This window comes from Pezoporus wallicus, unplaced genomic scaffold (genome assembly GCF_028554395.1).
Source record: "Pezoporus wallicus isolate ANWC-B61680 ecotype Strahan unplaced genomic scaffold, APGP_CSIRO_Pwel_v1 contig_2871, whole genome shotgun sequence".
Classification (NCBI taxonomy): domain Eukaryota; kingdom Metazoa; phylum Chordata; class Aves; order Psittaciformes; family Psittacidae; genus Pezoporus; species Pezoporus wallicus.
In genome coordinates, this window is record NW_026640775.1 from 5,590,204 (window position 1) to 5,602,279 (window position 12,076).

Here is a 12,076-nt window from a genome sequence, read left to right on the forward strand (position 1 = left end):
ACCATAGTCAAAATCTTAAGCGTGACTGTAACAGACATGACGTCCGTAGGGATGCGGGTTTTTTAAAGTGGTGGATATCCCTTTCAGTAATTAATGTCATGCTTGTTTACTTTTTATTTAAGAGAAAAGTAAATGCGTGTTTTCCGTGGCTTTTTTCTGTCCCCATCTGCATTCCATGCATTGCCTACAAAACTTTTAACTGTGTTATGACAGCAGGCTCGTTATGCACGGGTCACACTCAAATGTGAGGCAACTTTCAGATCCAACTTGAATGCCTCAGTGGCTGTTTAAAAGATTCTTTTACTATAATGCTCAAGACACCAGATATGAAAAACTAAAATGAGAGGGAAAATAAGCCTGGAATTCCTTAAACTGTATGTGCAGTCAAGGATACAGCCACACCTTTACCTTTTTCCTTGTCCATTGTCTCACTCATTTGATGGGGTTGATCTCATTGCCTGCTTTTCCATGCATTGCACAATTGAAAATGCAGCTTTGAACCAAAGCCCAAGAGTTGAAGCTAAAACGTATTTACTGACTGACATTAATTTCCAGTGCTGGCACGAAGAGCTGTTCTACAGAATGTCAGTGAATCCATCAAAGAAGTGCTCAGAGTTCAGTTCAGGCGATCGGTAGAGCTAGAGGTAAGTGGTATGAAGTGCGTGCAAGTACTGTTTGGTCAATATAATGCAATAGTGGCTTTAGGTCACAGGCTAAAACAGTGCTTTAGAAACAACCCATGGGGTACTATGTCAGAGATTTATTCTAACTGAAATGTTAACCATGTTTTGGGTTTTGTTTTGGGATTTTTTTTCAATGTGAATGTGACATCAACTTCTTTACTTTTAGAATGTCATCATTTTCTAGGACAGATCTTTCTTGTTTTTTGCCAGGGGTGAGCAAGCAGTGCCCAGCCTCTACTGCTCACATCCTTGGCCTGGTGAACTGAAACTGAACTGAAAAGCTTTTACCCTTTGAAATACCTGTTAAAAAGTTTTGATCCTTCTGCTAGCTGATTGTATAGTTGGTACTTTAAACAAAACAAAACCTGCACAGCCTGTGCTATTTTATATTGTGAGGACATCAATACTTGCAGGGGAAGCGGTGGAATCCCAAATGCAAGATTTAGCAGATGAAAGGGGGGGGGGGGGGGGCGGGGGGCAACAAGTGGAGAAAAATCAGGTGTGCAATGGTAAAATGCTATTTTTAAGCCTTTGGATAGGCTTCTGGTCTTCCCCCACTCACAGGGCTAAGAATTGCTGTGCTCTTGTTTTTTTTTCTGAAAGCTTCCTCTGCTTTGATGTTCAAGGAATCATCTTTGAATAGTATTTTTGTTATTTCCACAAAGTGAGTGTCTGGTTGAGATGAGGCAGACGTGTACTGATCATACAATCAACTAGGTTGGAAAAGACCTTTAAAATCATCAAGTCCCAGGACTGCCAAGGCCATCGCTTGTCTCAAACCCTTTGAGTGAGAGCAAAAGACTGTAGAGGTAGTTTGGGTGTGCCTTTGTTGTATAATCAGATATTTCAAGACTGGGGACAAAATGGAATGGAATGACTGGTATAGGTGCAGGTTCAGCTGCACTTGCAATTTTTCATGGCTGCATTTACTCAGTTGTGATAGGCCAACACCCTATTCTACTTTTTTGAGTCTGTGATCTCATTTTCTTCATGAAGTTAACTCAAGTAGCAGTTTCAGTGTTGAACATAACTTGAGTTTCTCCATGCACAGGATCCCTTGGTGCTTTTAACTTCTGCTTGCTGATCTATGTGGGGAAAGAGTGTTTTGACAGCTCCTGCCATAATCACTGCACTCAGTAATTAAACAGCTCCTGTCTGATGTTTGAGAATATACCTCTGTACTCCTCAGTCGAGATAGGAGTGTTAGGAATTTCTGCCAAACTTCAGCCACAGTGAGCTACCATTATAAATCGGTGTAGTTTAGGTCCTTTTAGCAATACTTGCCCATAAGCTTTTTAGTTGTTGTTTGTTTTGTTGTTGTTTGTTTGTTTTAAAGAAGATATTTTTATCTTCTGGTTTGTGAATTATATCTTCAGGTTGTGCAAACTGGCATAGTCAAGTAAAAGTCAAAGTTCATGATGATAGAACTAATTTTCAGTGTCCTTATATGCCTCAGTAATATGAAAGTGCTTACTGTCTTCATACTACCAGCAGTGAGACAAAATCTATTCCTAAATATTTGAAGATTGATTGGAGCAAACATTTGATATCTTGCTTCTTTTGGCCTTTAAATTCCTTCCTTTCATGCTCACTATTGCCTTGTAAAGCTTTCAATAGGTTGTTTTGGCCCAAAGGCTTTTCAGAAGCAACTGTTTTTATAAATAATGCAGTTAGCCTAGCTTCATTCTTTGTGATCCTTTTTTTATCAAAAGGAGAAAGCATCTCTGTGGAGTCATTTATGCTTATTTTATGCTAGAATGCTGCTATCGTTTCTGTTCTTTGTGATGCCTTGGGTATGGGTTTTACACTAAACGTAATTACTGCCAAATGTCTTCACCTCTAACAGTGGAGTACTAACAAAACTGTTATTTTTAAAAAGCTGTCTGTAGTGTCAGTATGTCGAGTGGTGATGTAATGTACAATTTGTCTATATTGCTAAAATTAATTAATCAACCATATCTGACTTCTGTTAGTCAAGAGTACCCAGGAACCCTGTGTACATTTGCAAGTTATGGTAAAGCAGTGCACTTCTCTAAGCTGCTTTTTAACTGTGTCTTCTATTACAGCTCACAGATGTTGCTCCCTGGGTGTGATGTAGTGCATCGCAGGAGACAGTCCTATTAAATTTAACTTTGTAGTAATATATGCTTTCGAATTAAATCCATGGCAATGATGGATATAACTGCAGCTTACTTTAAATGCAAAACAAGTTTAACACTGACAGGAGGATCATTTGAAGGTTGAAACTTTGGTCTCTGCTTATTTATTATTTTGAATATTCTGAGTTGTTGAAGTGAAAAAAAAAAAGGCTTGAATCCTGCCTAATGAAAACAATCTTTTGTAATTTTTTTCCTAGCAAAATCCTTACAGCAAAGTGAGAATAACCAAAAATTTTAAAGCTCTTGCCACTTGGTCTCAATGGATAGCATCTGCAAAAGAATAAGACCCTGTTGTTTGAATAAGAGTAATTTTTGTCAACTTTCTCTAATACAAGCCTTATGACACTTGGTTAAGGTCTGTTATACAATGTTCCCTTGACTAAGATTCGTTGCACTGGGATCTGAAATAAAACAGTGTTGGCAGTCACTTACTGCCAGGACCCCTGGTGCCATTAAGTTCATGCCAACAGGAAAAAGCTTTTTGCCAGCCTCATTTGTGCTTGGAAATTTTATCATGCAGCATAAAGTATAATTCAGACACTTTGTTTGCTGTATTTAATGTGCTTAGGGTTTGGGGCCTGTCCTTAACCTGTTGGTTTCTATAATCGAAAATTAGATGAGGCCCTTAGAGACATGGTTTAGTGATAGACTTGACAGTCCTGGGACTTGATGATCTTAAAGGTCTTTTTCCAGAGTAGTTGGTTCTGTGGTTAGTACGCCTCTGCCTTCAAGGTAAGGAGCTCAGTTCATTGTCAAGCAGTTAAATACTTCTTTCATAGATGCCACCTTGTGGACTTGCTCTGGCTTCATTGCTACTCACTGCTGTGATATTCTGGCTGGTACCATTTAGGTGTTTAAAAAACAGTGAGAGAATTGTTGCCTTAGGATCCTAAAGTGCACAGAAGCAGAAGCTTTGTTTCATTTTTAAGACATGTGAGCCTTTGTAGCCCATCTTTGGGATGTTAAATGCTCTCTGCAGGCTCTTTGCAGGATGCTTAATAAGGTGGTGGTGAGGAAATCAGTTGTTCATGCTTTCTGCCAGGTGTTTGCACAGCATAATGCAGTGGAGTGTAGGCATGGATTAGATTGTAGCAAAGGTGCATCTCATCTAATATATTAGCAGACAATAATCAGTAGCAAATGCTTAGGGAATATCATAAGGGACAGAGTAAGCATACACTAATGTTTTCCCTGAATACTCTTCTAGCCTCTAGTAACTCAAGGCTTTTTTCTGCTCTAGAAGCATTCTCTCGTGGAGGTAGCTTTGAATGAGGAAGGCTGTGTCCTGGAAACAGCAGTTGGGTTAGCCAGCCCCCTTTGGAGAAGGGATAGTTCAACCTGAGGTGGTGCAAGGGTCTCTGTTAACTGATGATGGTTTCTGCTTTTGCTGTGGGAATGGCTCTAACGTGCACATGGAGTTTTGTGTTCTTCTCTAGCTTTCTGGCCCAAAATGTTGAGAAATTTGTACTTACTTAATGTAAGAAATCTGTGCTTGTTTAATGGGTGGTTCGCTAATTTTTTGGCATCTAACTGTCCTGGCAGTAGAGGTGAAACCTCCAAGAGAGGGTTGGATGGATGGCTGCGTTTGTGAACCATTAGAGCTGTGCCAAAAAGAGCTATTCATTCATGAATCAAGAGTCATGAGCTATGCTCATCTATCCTAGACAGCTTTGCAAATTTCTCTGTGAATTAGCTTGTAAACAGCATCATGCTGGCACAGCTCTATTATTTCTGTCATGTGAATTAGGTTGTAGAGAGTTAACTCTAGACAACCCTGTGGTATCTCAAGCAGTAGTAGCTGTTGTTCTTACCTGTAGTGGTTCAAATCTGCCTACCTCAGAATTTCGCTTTCAAGGTTTGGGTTGGTTTTTTTTTAATTTCCATTCTTCTGGAGCTGTTGTCTCTTTTCTGCTGCAGTCAAGGACAAAAGAGAAACAGTGTTAGCTGTGAAGATGAAAAAGTCAGTGTAAAATTCCATGGGGTGTTTGGGGGTAGGCTTCTTTCATTGTATCTATTGCTGCACTTGCAATAGGTCAGAGATGGAGACAGCCGAGTTAGTTACCAGAGGTTTGCTTTCCCGTCTGAAATACCTAACTAGTGCATGAGTTCATGCTGACTATACTAGGCCCCTCTTCCTCAGCATATATTGCTTTAGAAATCACCAGCAAATTGTAACTGAGATTTGTAATTCTAATTCCTCTTTTTCTTGCCTTTTAAGTAGTCTCCTTTTCAGTAATAGGCAACTTTCCTTTGGCATATCTTACCCATTATAACTGCTGTTCCCATCTGACAAACTGAAGCTGCAGAGATCATTTCATCCTGAGATAAAAGGATAAAATTTCAGATAAGAGAAATTGAAAAGAGCTGTGCATATTATTCATATCAAACAAATTTGAGTTCTATGGGTCTAAATCGATTTAGATTAAAAGATGGATGTTGCATATATTTGTGGACTAAGAAGGAAGAAAGGAATAATGAGCAGCATAGATTATTTCTTATTTGCTTCTGCTGCTGAGGTAGTTTCTTCTGGTGAAGATGGTCTCTTTGAAATGCATGGTTTTTAGGAGACAAAAAAAGAGCTGCTTGCTGTCTCATCTGAACAGCAACTGCCGTCACTTTACTGTGCAGCAGGAATACAAGTAAGGGACATGTGGTTAACAGTTTAAGCAGTACTGTGCTTTTCTGTAAGGCTGATCCTCAAGTTGAGGATATCTAACATACCCCTTCACCAGCACAAAGCCTGCAAGGTGCTAGCATCTCTTCATCTGAGAGGTGCACATTTATCAAAACCTGTAGGTCTCTGGTTTAGATCATTTATTTATTTGGGAGGCTGTCGTGTGGGACATCTCAAAATATTTCAGTGTGACTGCCTTAGGTAAATGTAGCAAACTGAGGAGTAAACCAAAGAGGGGAGAAAGAATGCTGGGGAAACAGGTGCCCTTGATATTGAGAGTTTCTCTGAAGGAGGGAAGACACTGAAATTCGCATAAATAAATAAAAGCATTCAGTTTATTCTTACTTAGGTGACAAGAGAAATGGTGGATGAGAGTGTTTGCATGAAAACATTCACCACGGTTTATATTTAAATTACAATCTCATTTCTTCTATATGATGACTAAGTCTCCTCAGGGTTTTTAGGATGACTCAAAGTCAGGAGATGAACTGGAAAATTGCAATTGTACTAACTACACTGAAATAAGCAGATAGAAGTGTTCTCTGGAAGAAAGCATTCTCTTAAGTATGGAAGTTATATCCATAAAACACAGGTTATGTGTGCTTTGCTCCTTGCACGTCACATGTGAATGGTATAGGATGTATTTGCTATGCAGTATGCAGACTCTATGCAAGCGTTTCAGTAAGTAAATAGCGATATTGTACAGGAACTCGTATGTACTCCAGGGGAATGCCGGTGAGGGGGAGTGCTACTATGCCAGGATGTGATAAATCAAGAGGTGTTGGGATTGGTGTGTTGTACTGAAGAGATTCTAGTAGGTGCAGCTAGCATGGGGGAGTCGCCTTTCTGATGCACTGGAGCAGAGACTGCAAGGCACAGCACTATCAGAGTGTTTGTGCTTTTGCTTTTGCTTTGAAAAATTGCATTTTCCTGCCTCTTGATGATGTGCCTTTGAAATGCTTGAAACAATATAGGTTTAAAGTGTTGCTAAATTTCACATTGAAGATTTTTTGTCTTTTTTTTTTGGTAGGTTTATAAGATTTCCCCCAAATTTGCTTTCCTGGTGACATCAGGTCCTTTTGTTTACACGGCAGTAGCTGTCATAAATGTGCTTATGAACAGCAGTCTTCTTCGTGGTGAGGCCCCCATGATCCTCTCATTGCATCCTTCTTTCACTGTGCCAGATAACAGATTCCAGGTTCAGACAGGTGAGTTCTTATCAACATGAAGAGGAGGAGAAGTAGTTTTGTATTGATTCACTCCTGATCACCTGTTACTAAGTATGCAAGGTTGAGTCAAAGCCTGTGTTCTGCTGTGAATCTTAACTACTTTAGAATGCTTGAGTCAAGTTTCAAATTATGTTTATATTAAATGCTACAATAGGTATTTTGTCACTAATATATTTCAGTAATCTAATTACTGCTGCAATAGATATTAATGAGTAGAGAATTTACTGCACCAACGCAAAATGTTCCTAGTGTGGTTTTACCCAATGTCTTACTGGTGCTGAATTCCATGAAAAAGTCATAGCCCTTTGGATTCTCTTGCTCATTTTGTTCTCCCTCATGGAAGTACTTGTCTATTGGAATAATGTGTACCCTTTGCCTTCAGTGCTTCAGTTTGTGCCTCGGAATGTGGATGTTGGGTTCTGCAATTTTAGCCGGCGCATTGAGAAAGGGCTGAAGATGGCATTCATGGAGGTGAGCAAGCACCAGGAGTTCTACAACTTAACTGTGCAGGTAAGATTAGCACGTTTTGTGTCTGTCCCTTCTTTCTTGTCACCTTTGGTTGTCTTGTGTTTCATCCAGCCAGTAAAATGACTTAGGTGTTCATTGGTTACCAGTTGCCATCTAGATGATGGAGAACTATGAGGCTTTGTCATCAAGTCAGGTTTTTTTTCCCCCCTACAAAATCATATGGCACATATTCCTTTGGTTTCAAGCTTTTTGAAAAACATATAAATCATCATCTTGCATATCCAAAAGTATTATTGAATATAATAGGGTTTATAGTTTTTCATATAAAGGCTGCTTCAACTGTTATCAAAGTAATTTCTATCCTGTTTTACTGTTACAGAGTTAGGGTGTGGTTAGAATGTTTTTGTTGGAAGATAACTTTCAGATCTCATTGCTGCTCAGGGAATTGTATTAGGGAACGTAGGAGTTACATGCACTCTGCTATTATGTGAGCAAACACGCTAGTTGCTTCTGAGGTCTAGAAATACAGCAGTATATGTCTGTGGCAGCTGCTACTGGAACTACACATATGAAAATATACAGTTTATGTGCTAGGCACTGAATCACATAGCAGAACTCAAAACTCCCTGGAAAACTGGTAATTCAGCTTAATGACACCAACTCTCTCTTCTGTCTGAATTCTTAAATTTAATCTAGATTTGTTGTAATACCTAAATTAGTAAAGATTTTATTGTGTTATTTAACTGGCACCATAAATGCCCATCTGTGGTGCCCTAAAATAAAATAGTGGAAGGAAAAATAGCATGAACTTTACCGTACCTGAAGTACTAACTATATAGTACCTATAGTAAAGTCCTCAGAAGTGAGCAACTTAATGACACAGCGTGACTGGGTAGACTGAAGGCAGAGAATGAAAAACAATTTATTGGACTATCCACTTAGGAAACTTTTATTTTAAACACAGCTTCACTGTCTGGAAAAAGTTTGTCTAGAAAAAGTTTAGTTTTTGGTTTTGGTGCCAAAATCAGGCTTCTGACCAGAGTTAGGGTCTAAGTGTGCACAGTGAAGGAGGTTTTGACCAAGAAAACATCCATTTCAGAATGCTTCTTTACCATGGTCTTTCCCTGTCTGTTCCATGCAGTTTGGTATTTCTTTATTGGTAGACTTTTTTTTCTGACTGTTTCTCTAGGTGGGGCTTTTTTTTCCTCATTTTCTGGACTGTATCTTTCAGATCATTCTGGATTATAACTGACCTTAAAGAATAACACTTAGAAGAAGATTTCACATTGTCATGGTTTAAAACCAGCCATGCAGCTCGTTCACTCACTCCCCCCCTTCTTGCCCTCCCCCTACTCCCGGAGGGACGGAGAGGAGAATCAAAAAGAATGCAACTCCCACAGGTTGAGATAAGAACAGTTTAGTAACTAAGGTATAACACAGATCACTACTGCTACCATCAATAATAACAATGATAATGGAAATAACAAGGGAAGAGAATACAACACCTCACCACCAGCCAACCAATAACTCCCCCCCCCCCCCCAGCCCGACCAAGCCCCGACTGATACCTCCTCCAACCCTGCAGTCCCAGCCCTTCCGGGTAACTCTCCAGCTACGTCCTGGGCATGACGTGCTGTGGTATGGAATACCTCTTTGGTCAGTTTGGGTCAGGTGTCCTGTCTCTGCTTCCTCCTGACTTCCCCTCCTCCCTGGCAGAACATGAGGCTCACAAAGTCCTTGGCCAAACCAAAACATCATTGTTATCAGCTCTGTTCCCAAGCCGAAAGTCAAAACACTGCACTGCACCAGCTACCAAGAAGGAGAAAAGATGACTGCTACTGCTGAACCCAAGACACACATGTAACTTTGCCTCATCTGAGACTCAGCAAGCTGAATAAATCTGGAACAGATGTTCCTCTGTTTTGATGTGAATTGTCCTCCTTTTCTATTAGGGAAGAAAAAGTGGAATTCAAATGCCAGTGATTTGATTTTGCTGACCCTGCTTCAATCTTGTCTTTTCAGATATTGAATATAACTCTGAGCAGGCCTGGGGTAGCATTTCGGCAAGGCCCTGTGAGCATTGTTTTTGCCATCCAAGATAGGTATGGTTTTCTAAACGGGTCTGAAGTCAGTGAGCAGCTAAGAAACTTATCCGTGGTGGAATTCAGCTTCTATCTGGGCTTTCCTGTGCAGCAAATCGCTGAACGTGAGTACTTGCTGTTTGCCAAGACTGCAAAAATACAACTTGTTAGCATTTTTTCCTCTCTACAATTTTGAACTGATTTTGTGCATAAGTGATAATGCTGCCTCAAATACCTGACTCTTATCATGAATTCTGCAGAGTAAATCCGTGCCCCTCTCTGCTCACGTACTGCATATCAGTGTCAGCAGCTTGTTGGTTTTGTCATCATCCTTTCCTGTTGCTCTGGGTCAGGTGTACTTAACCTGGCTTTGTTAGTCCATTGGGTTTAGTCCAGATTAAAAAGAAGAAAAAGAAGTCACTTCAGTAAGTATTGCTATGAAGTGCAATACAAGAGGTGTTTATGTCTACAGGGGCCTTTGCTGCTTCTCAGCAGAATTTACTATCTTTGGCTTTGCGTTGCACTTAACTGTGGCTCTGACTTCTAGGAAACCTGGGACACTGGCAACATAGGTTTATATTTGCCCTTATAGTTCAAGTGATTTATCTGTTAGTCAGCAGCAGTGCTTTTTCAGGTAGTCTCTTATCTTTCAAGGTATTACCTTTTAAATGTACCTCTCACTTCTTATGTACAATTTGAGTTGCAAATATTTTTTTCAAGTCTGTGGCCATCCTAAACTTGGATTAAAGGGAACTGCCTGCACAGCAGAATTTGTGTGACAGCTTAGGTTTGGTTACGTTTTTCGGAGACCTCAGTCTCACAGAATCATAGAATAGTTAGGGTTGGAATGGACCTTAACTAGATCATTTAGTTCCAACTCCTCTCATTAGTAAGTCAAGTTCCTAAACTCAACACTTATCCTTGTACACTAATGAATTGTTCATGACAGAAATAACTCATGAACATAAGCGAGATCATGAGAAAGCAGTGCTGGCCTTTCCCCTCGGTGGGTGTTACTGTTAACTCAGTCCATTAATTCCCTATTTCTGCTGTGTCACTGTGCTTCCCAAAGCAATTTTTAATTTTCAGAGTTATTTTTGTGAGCTATATAGGTGCATAGCATCTGACGCAGTGTTCTTTGCTACACAGTCAAGCATCCAGTGGAAAATAGGGCCTAATGGTACCTGCTTGTTCATTATACAGCTGTTTAGTAATATGTCAGTGTGGATGCCTAAAGAGTGGTTATCAGCAGAAATTGTTCTCCAGAGTGTACAGCCACATCTTTAACTCTATGTAAAATGATTGCGCAGGATACTTTCCAATAACTACAAGTAGCTAATTTTTAGAATCTTTTTATCTTTCATCATTTCTGAACCCTCTGCTCTGTAATCAATTAAAAATTATTTCTACTCTCATTTGGTCTCACATAAACTGTACCTATGCAGTGGTAGCTGTACTAATTTAATTGAGCCAAGACCAAAAGCCTTGAGAATCCCTGTCCATAGATGACTAGCATTTCTTTTTTCCCTTTGTGAAGCCGCAGAACTTCTCAGGTTGCAGGCTGTGGTCTTTGTCTCTCACTGAATTCAAATTAACTGTTGCTCTTGCACTGATTGCTTGAAAGCTATTTCTCTTTACTTTGTCATCTCTTTTGTACCTTTGCCCTAGTTTAACTTTTAGACTCTTGGGTAATATTTTTAGTGTTGTAGAGCCTTTTTTTTTTTTTTTTTTCTGTGATGCGCACACATCTGGTCCTATAGGGTTTTTTGTGCACATATTCTGGAGTGATCTTTGTAGTGAATTTTAAGGTTGCCCTTTGCTGAGAATCCATCTTCTGGATTGTGCAGTGGAGCTACCACGCAATTAAATGATAACAGAATTGCTTACAAGGCTGGTGTATTCTGAAAGACAGGCTGGTCATAGGGGAAAAACATTCCTATTAAACATGCATGTACCCTGTTCTCCTTATTTTCCTTTCCTGATAGTACTTAGGAAATTTGAAGGTAATTTCTTCAGTGCTCACAGCCGGAGTTCTCCCTGTGTTATCTGCATGCTCATAGTGCCTGGCCAGTGGGGCTGATTTCAGGCCGGTGTCGGTGGAGCTCTCTGGTCGCTCACGTGTTAATGAGAAGGCTGTGCAAAGTAGAATGAGTGAAAAGGTCAGGCAGTGCCTTTGGAAAAAAAAAAAGAAAAAAAGCCCCATTGGGATTTCTTCTCCTTTCCTGACTCCTCTGAGGATTTGCAGCAAGGTAGGGTAGATTTTGGCTCTTATAGCCTGGCACATTTATCTTCTATTAGCACACTGGCATGTCTAAGCCTGTAGGTAAGTTATTCTATAACTTTGTTTCTGAAGCTTCAGGAGTTGTTTCTTTATTCCTGCTAGCAATTTTCAACAAGTACACCAGCAGTGTGGTAATTTCATCCCTGCAGATTCCAGCACAAGCATCCAGGCTTCAAATGCAGAATTATTTTTCCTCTCCTCAAATCCACCCAATCTCCCAAACAATACCAAACCTCAAATCCTCAAGCAGACCTTTGGTGTAGGAAGGAAGAGTTACTCAGCAGTGGTGACTAAATCCATCATGGTACGCAGTTCATTCTATGAGGGCGGTGAGAGCTTGGCACAGGTTGCCCAGGGAAGTTGTGTCTGCCCCATCCCTGGCAGTGTTCAAGACCAGGTTGGACAAGGCTTTGAGCAACAATTTTAAAACATTTAATGTCATGTTAAATTAAAGTGATAAATTGGAATAAATGCATTAAATTTCAATTTAGTAATTGAGAA

General features: G+C 40.0%; 1 protein-coding gene across 6 annotated transcripts in view; it reads left to right on the top strand.

Annotated features, from left to right (window-relative positions):
* KIAA1549 (KIAA1549 ortholog) overlaps positions 1-12,076 on the top strand; it is a 147,510-nt gene that overhangs the window by 73,951 nt on the left and 61,483 nt on the right. For all 6 annotated transcript variants that reach the window (XR_008973640.1, XM_057420506.1, XM_057420511.1 and 3 more), the window contains exons 3-6: positions 556-644; positions 6,547-6,724; positions 7,128-7,255; positions 9,236-9,419. Coding sequence is in view for 5 of the 6 variants with exons in the window: in XM_057420506.1 (XP_057276489.1) it covers positions 556-644; positions 6,547-6,724; positions 7,128-7,255; positions 9,236-9,419 (579 nt within the window). In the remaining variant the exon portion in view is untranslated. The remainder of the gene's footprint in view (positions 1-555; positions 645-6,546; positions 6,725-7,127; positions 7,256-9,235; positions 9,420-12,076) is intronic.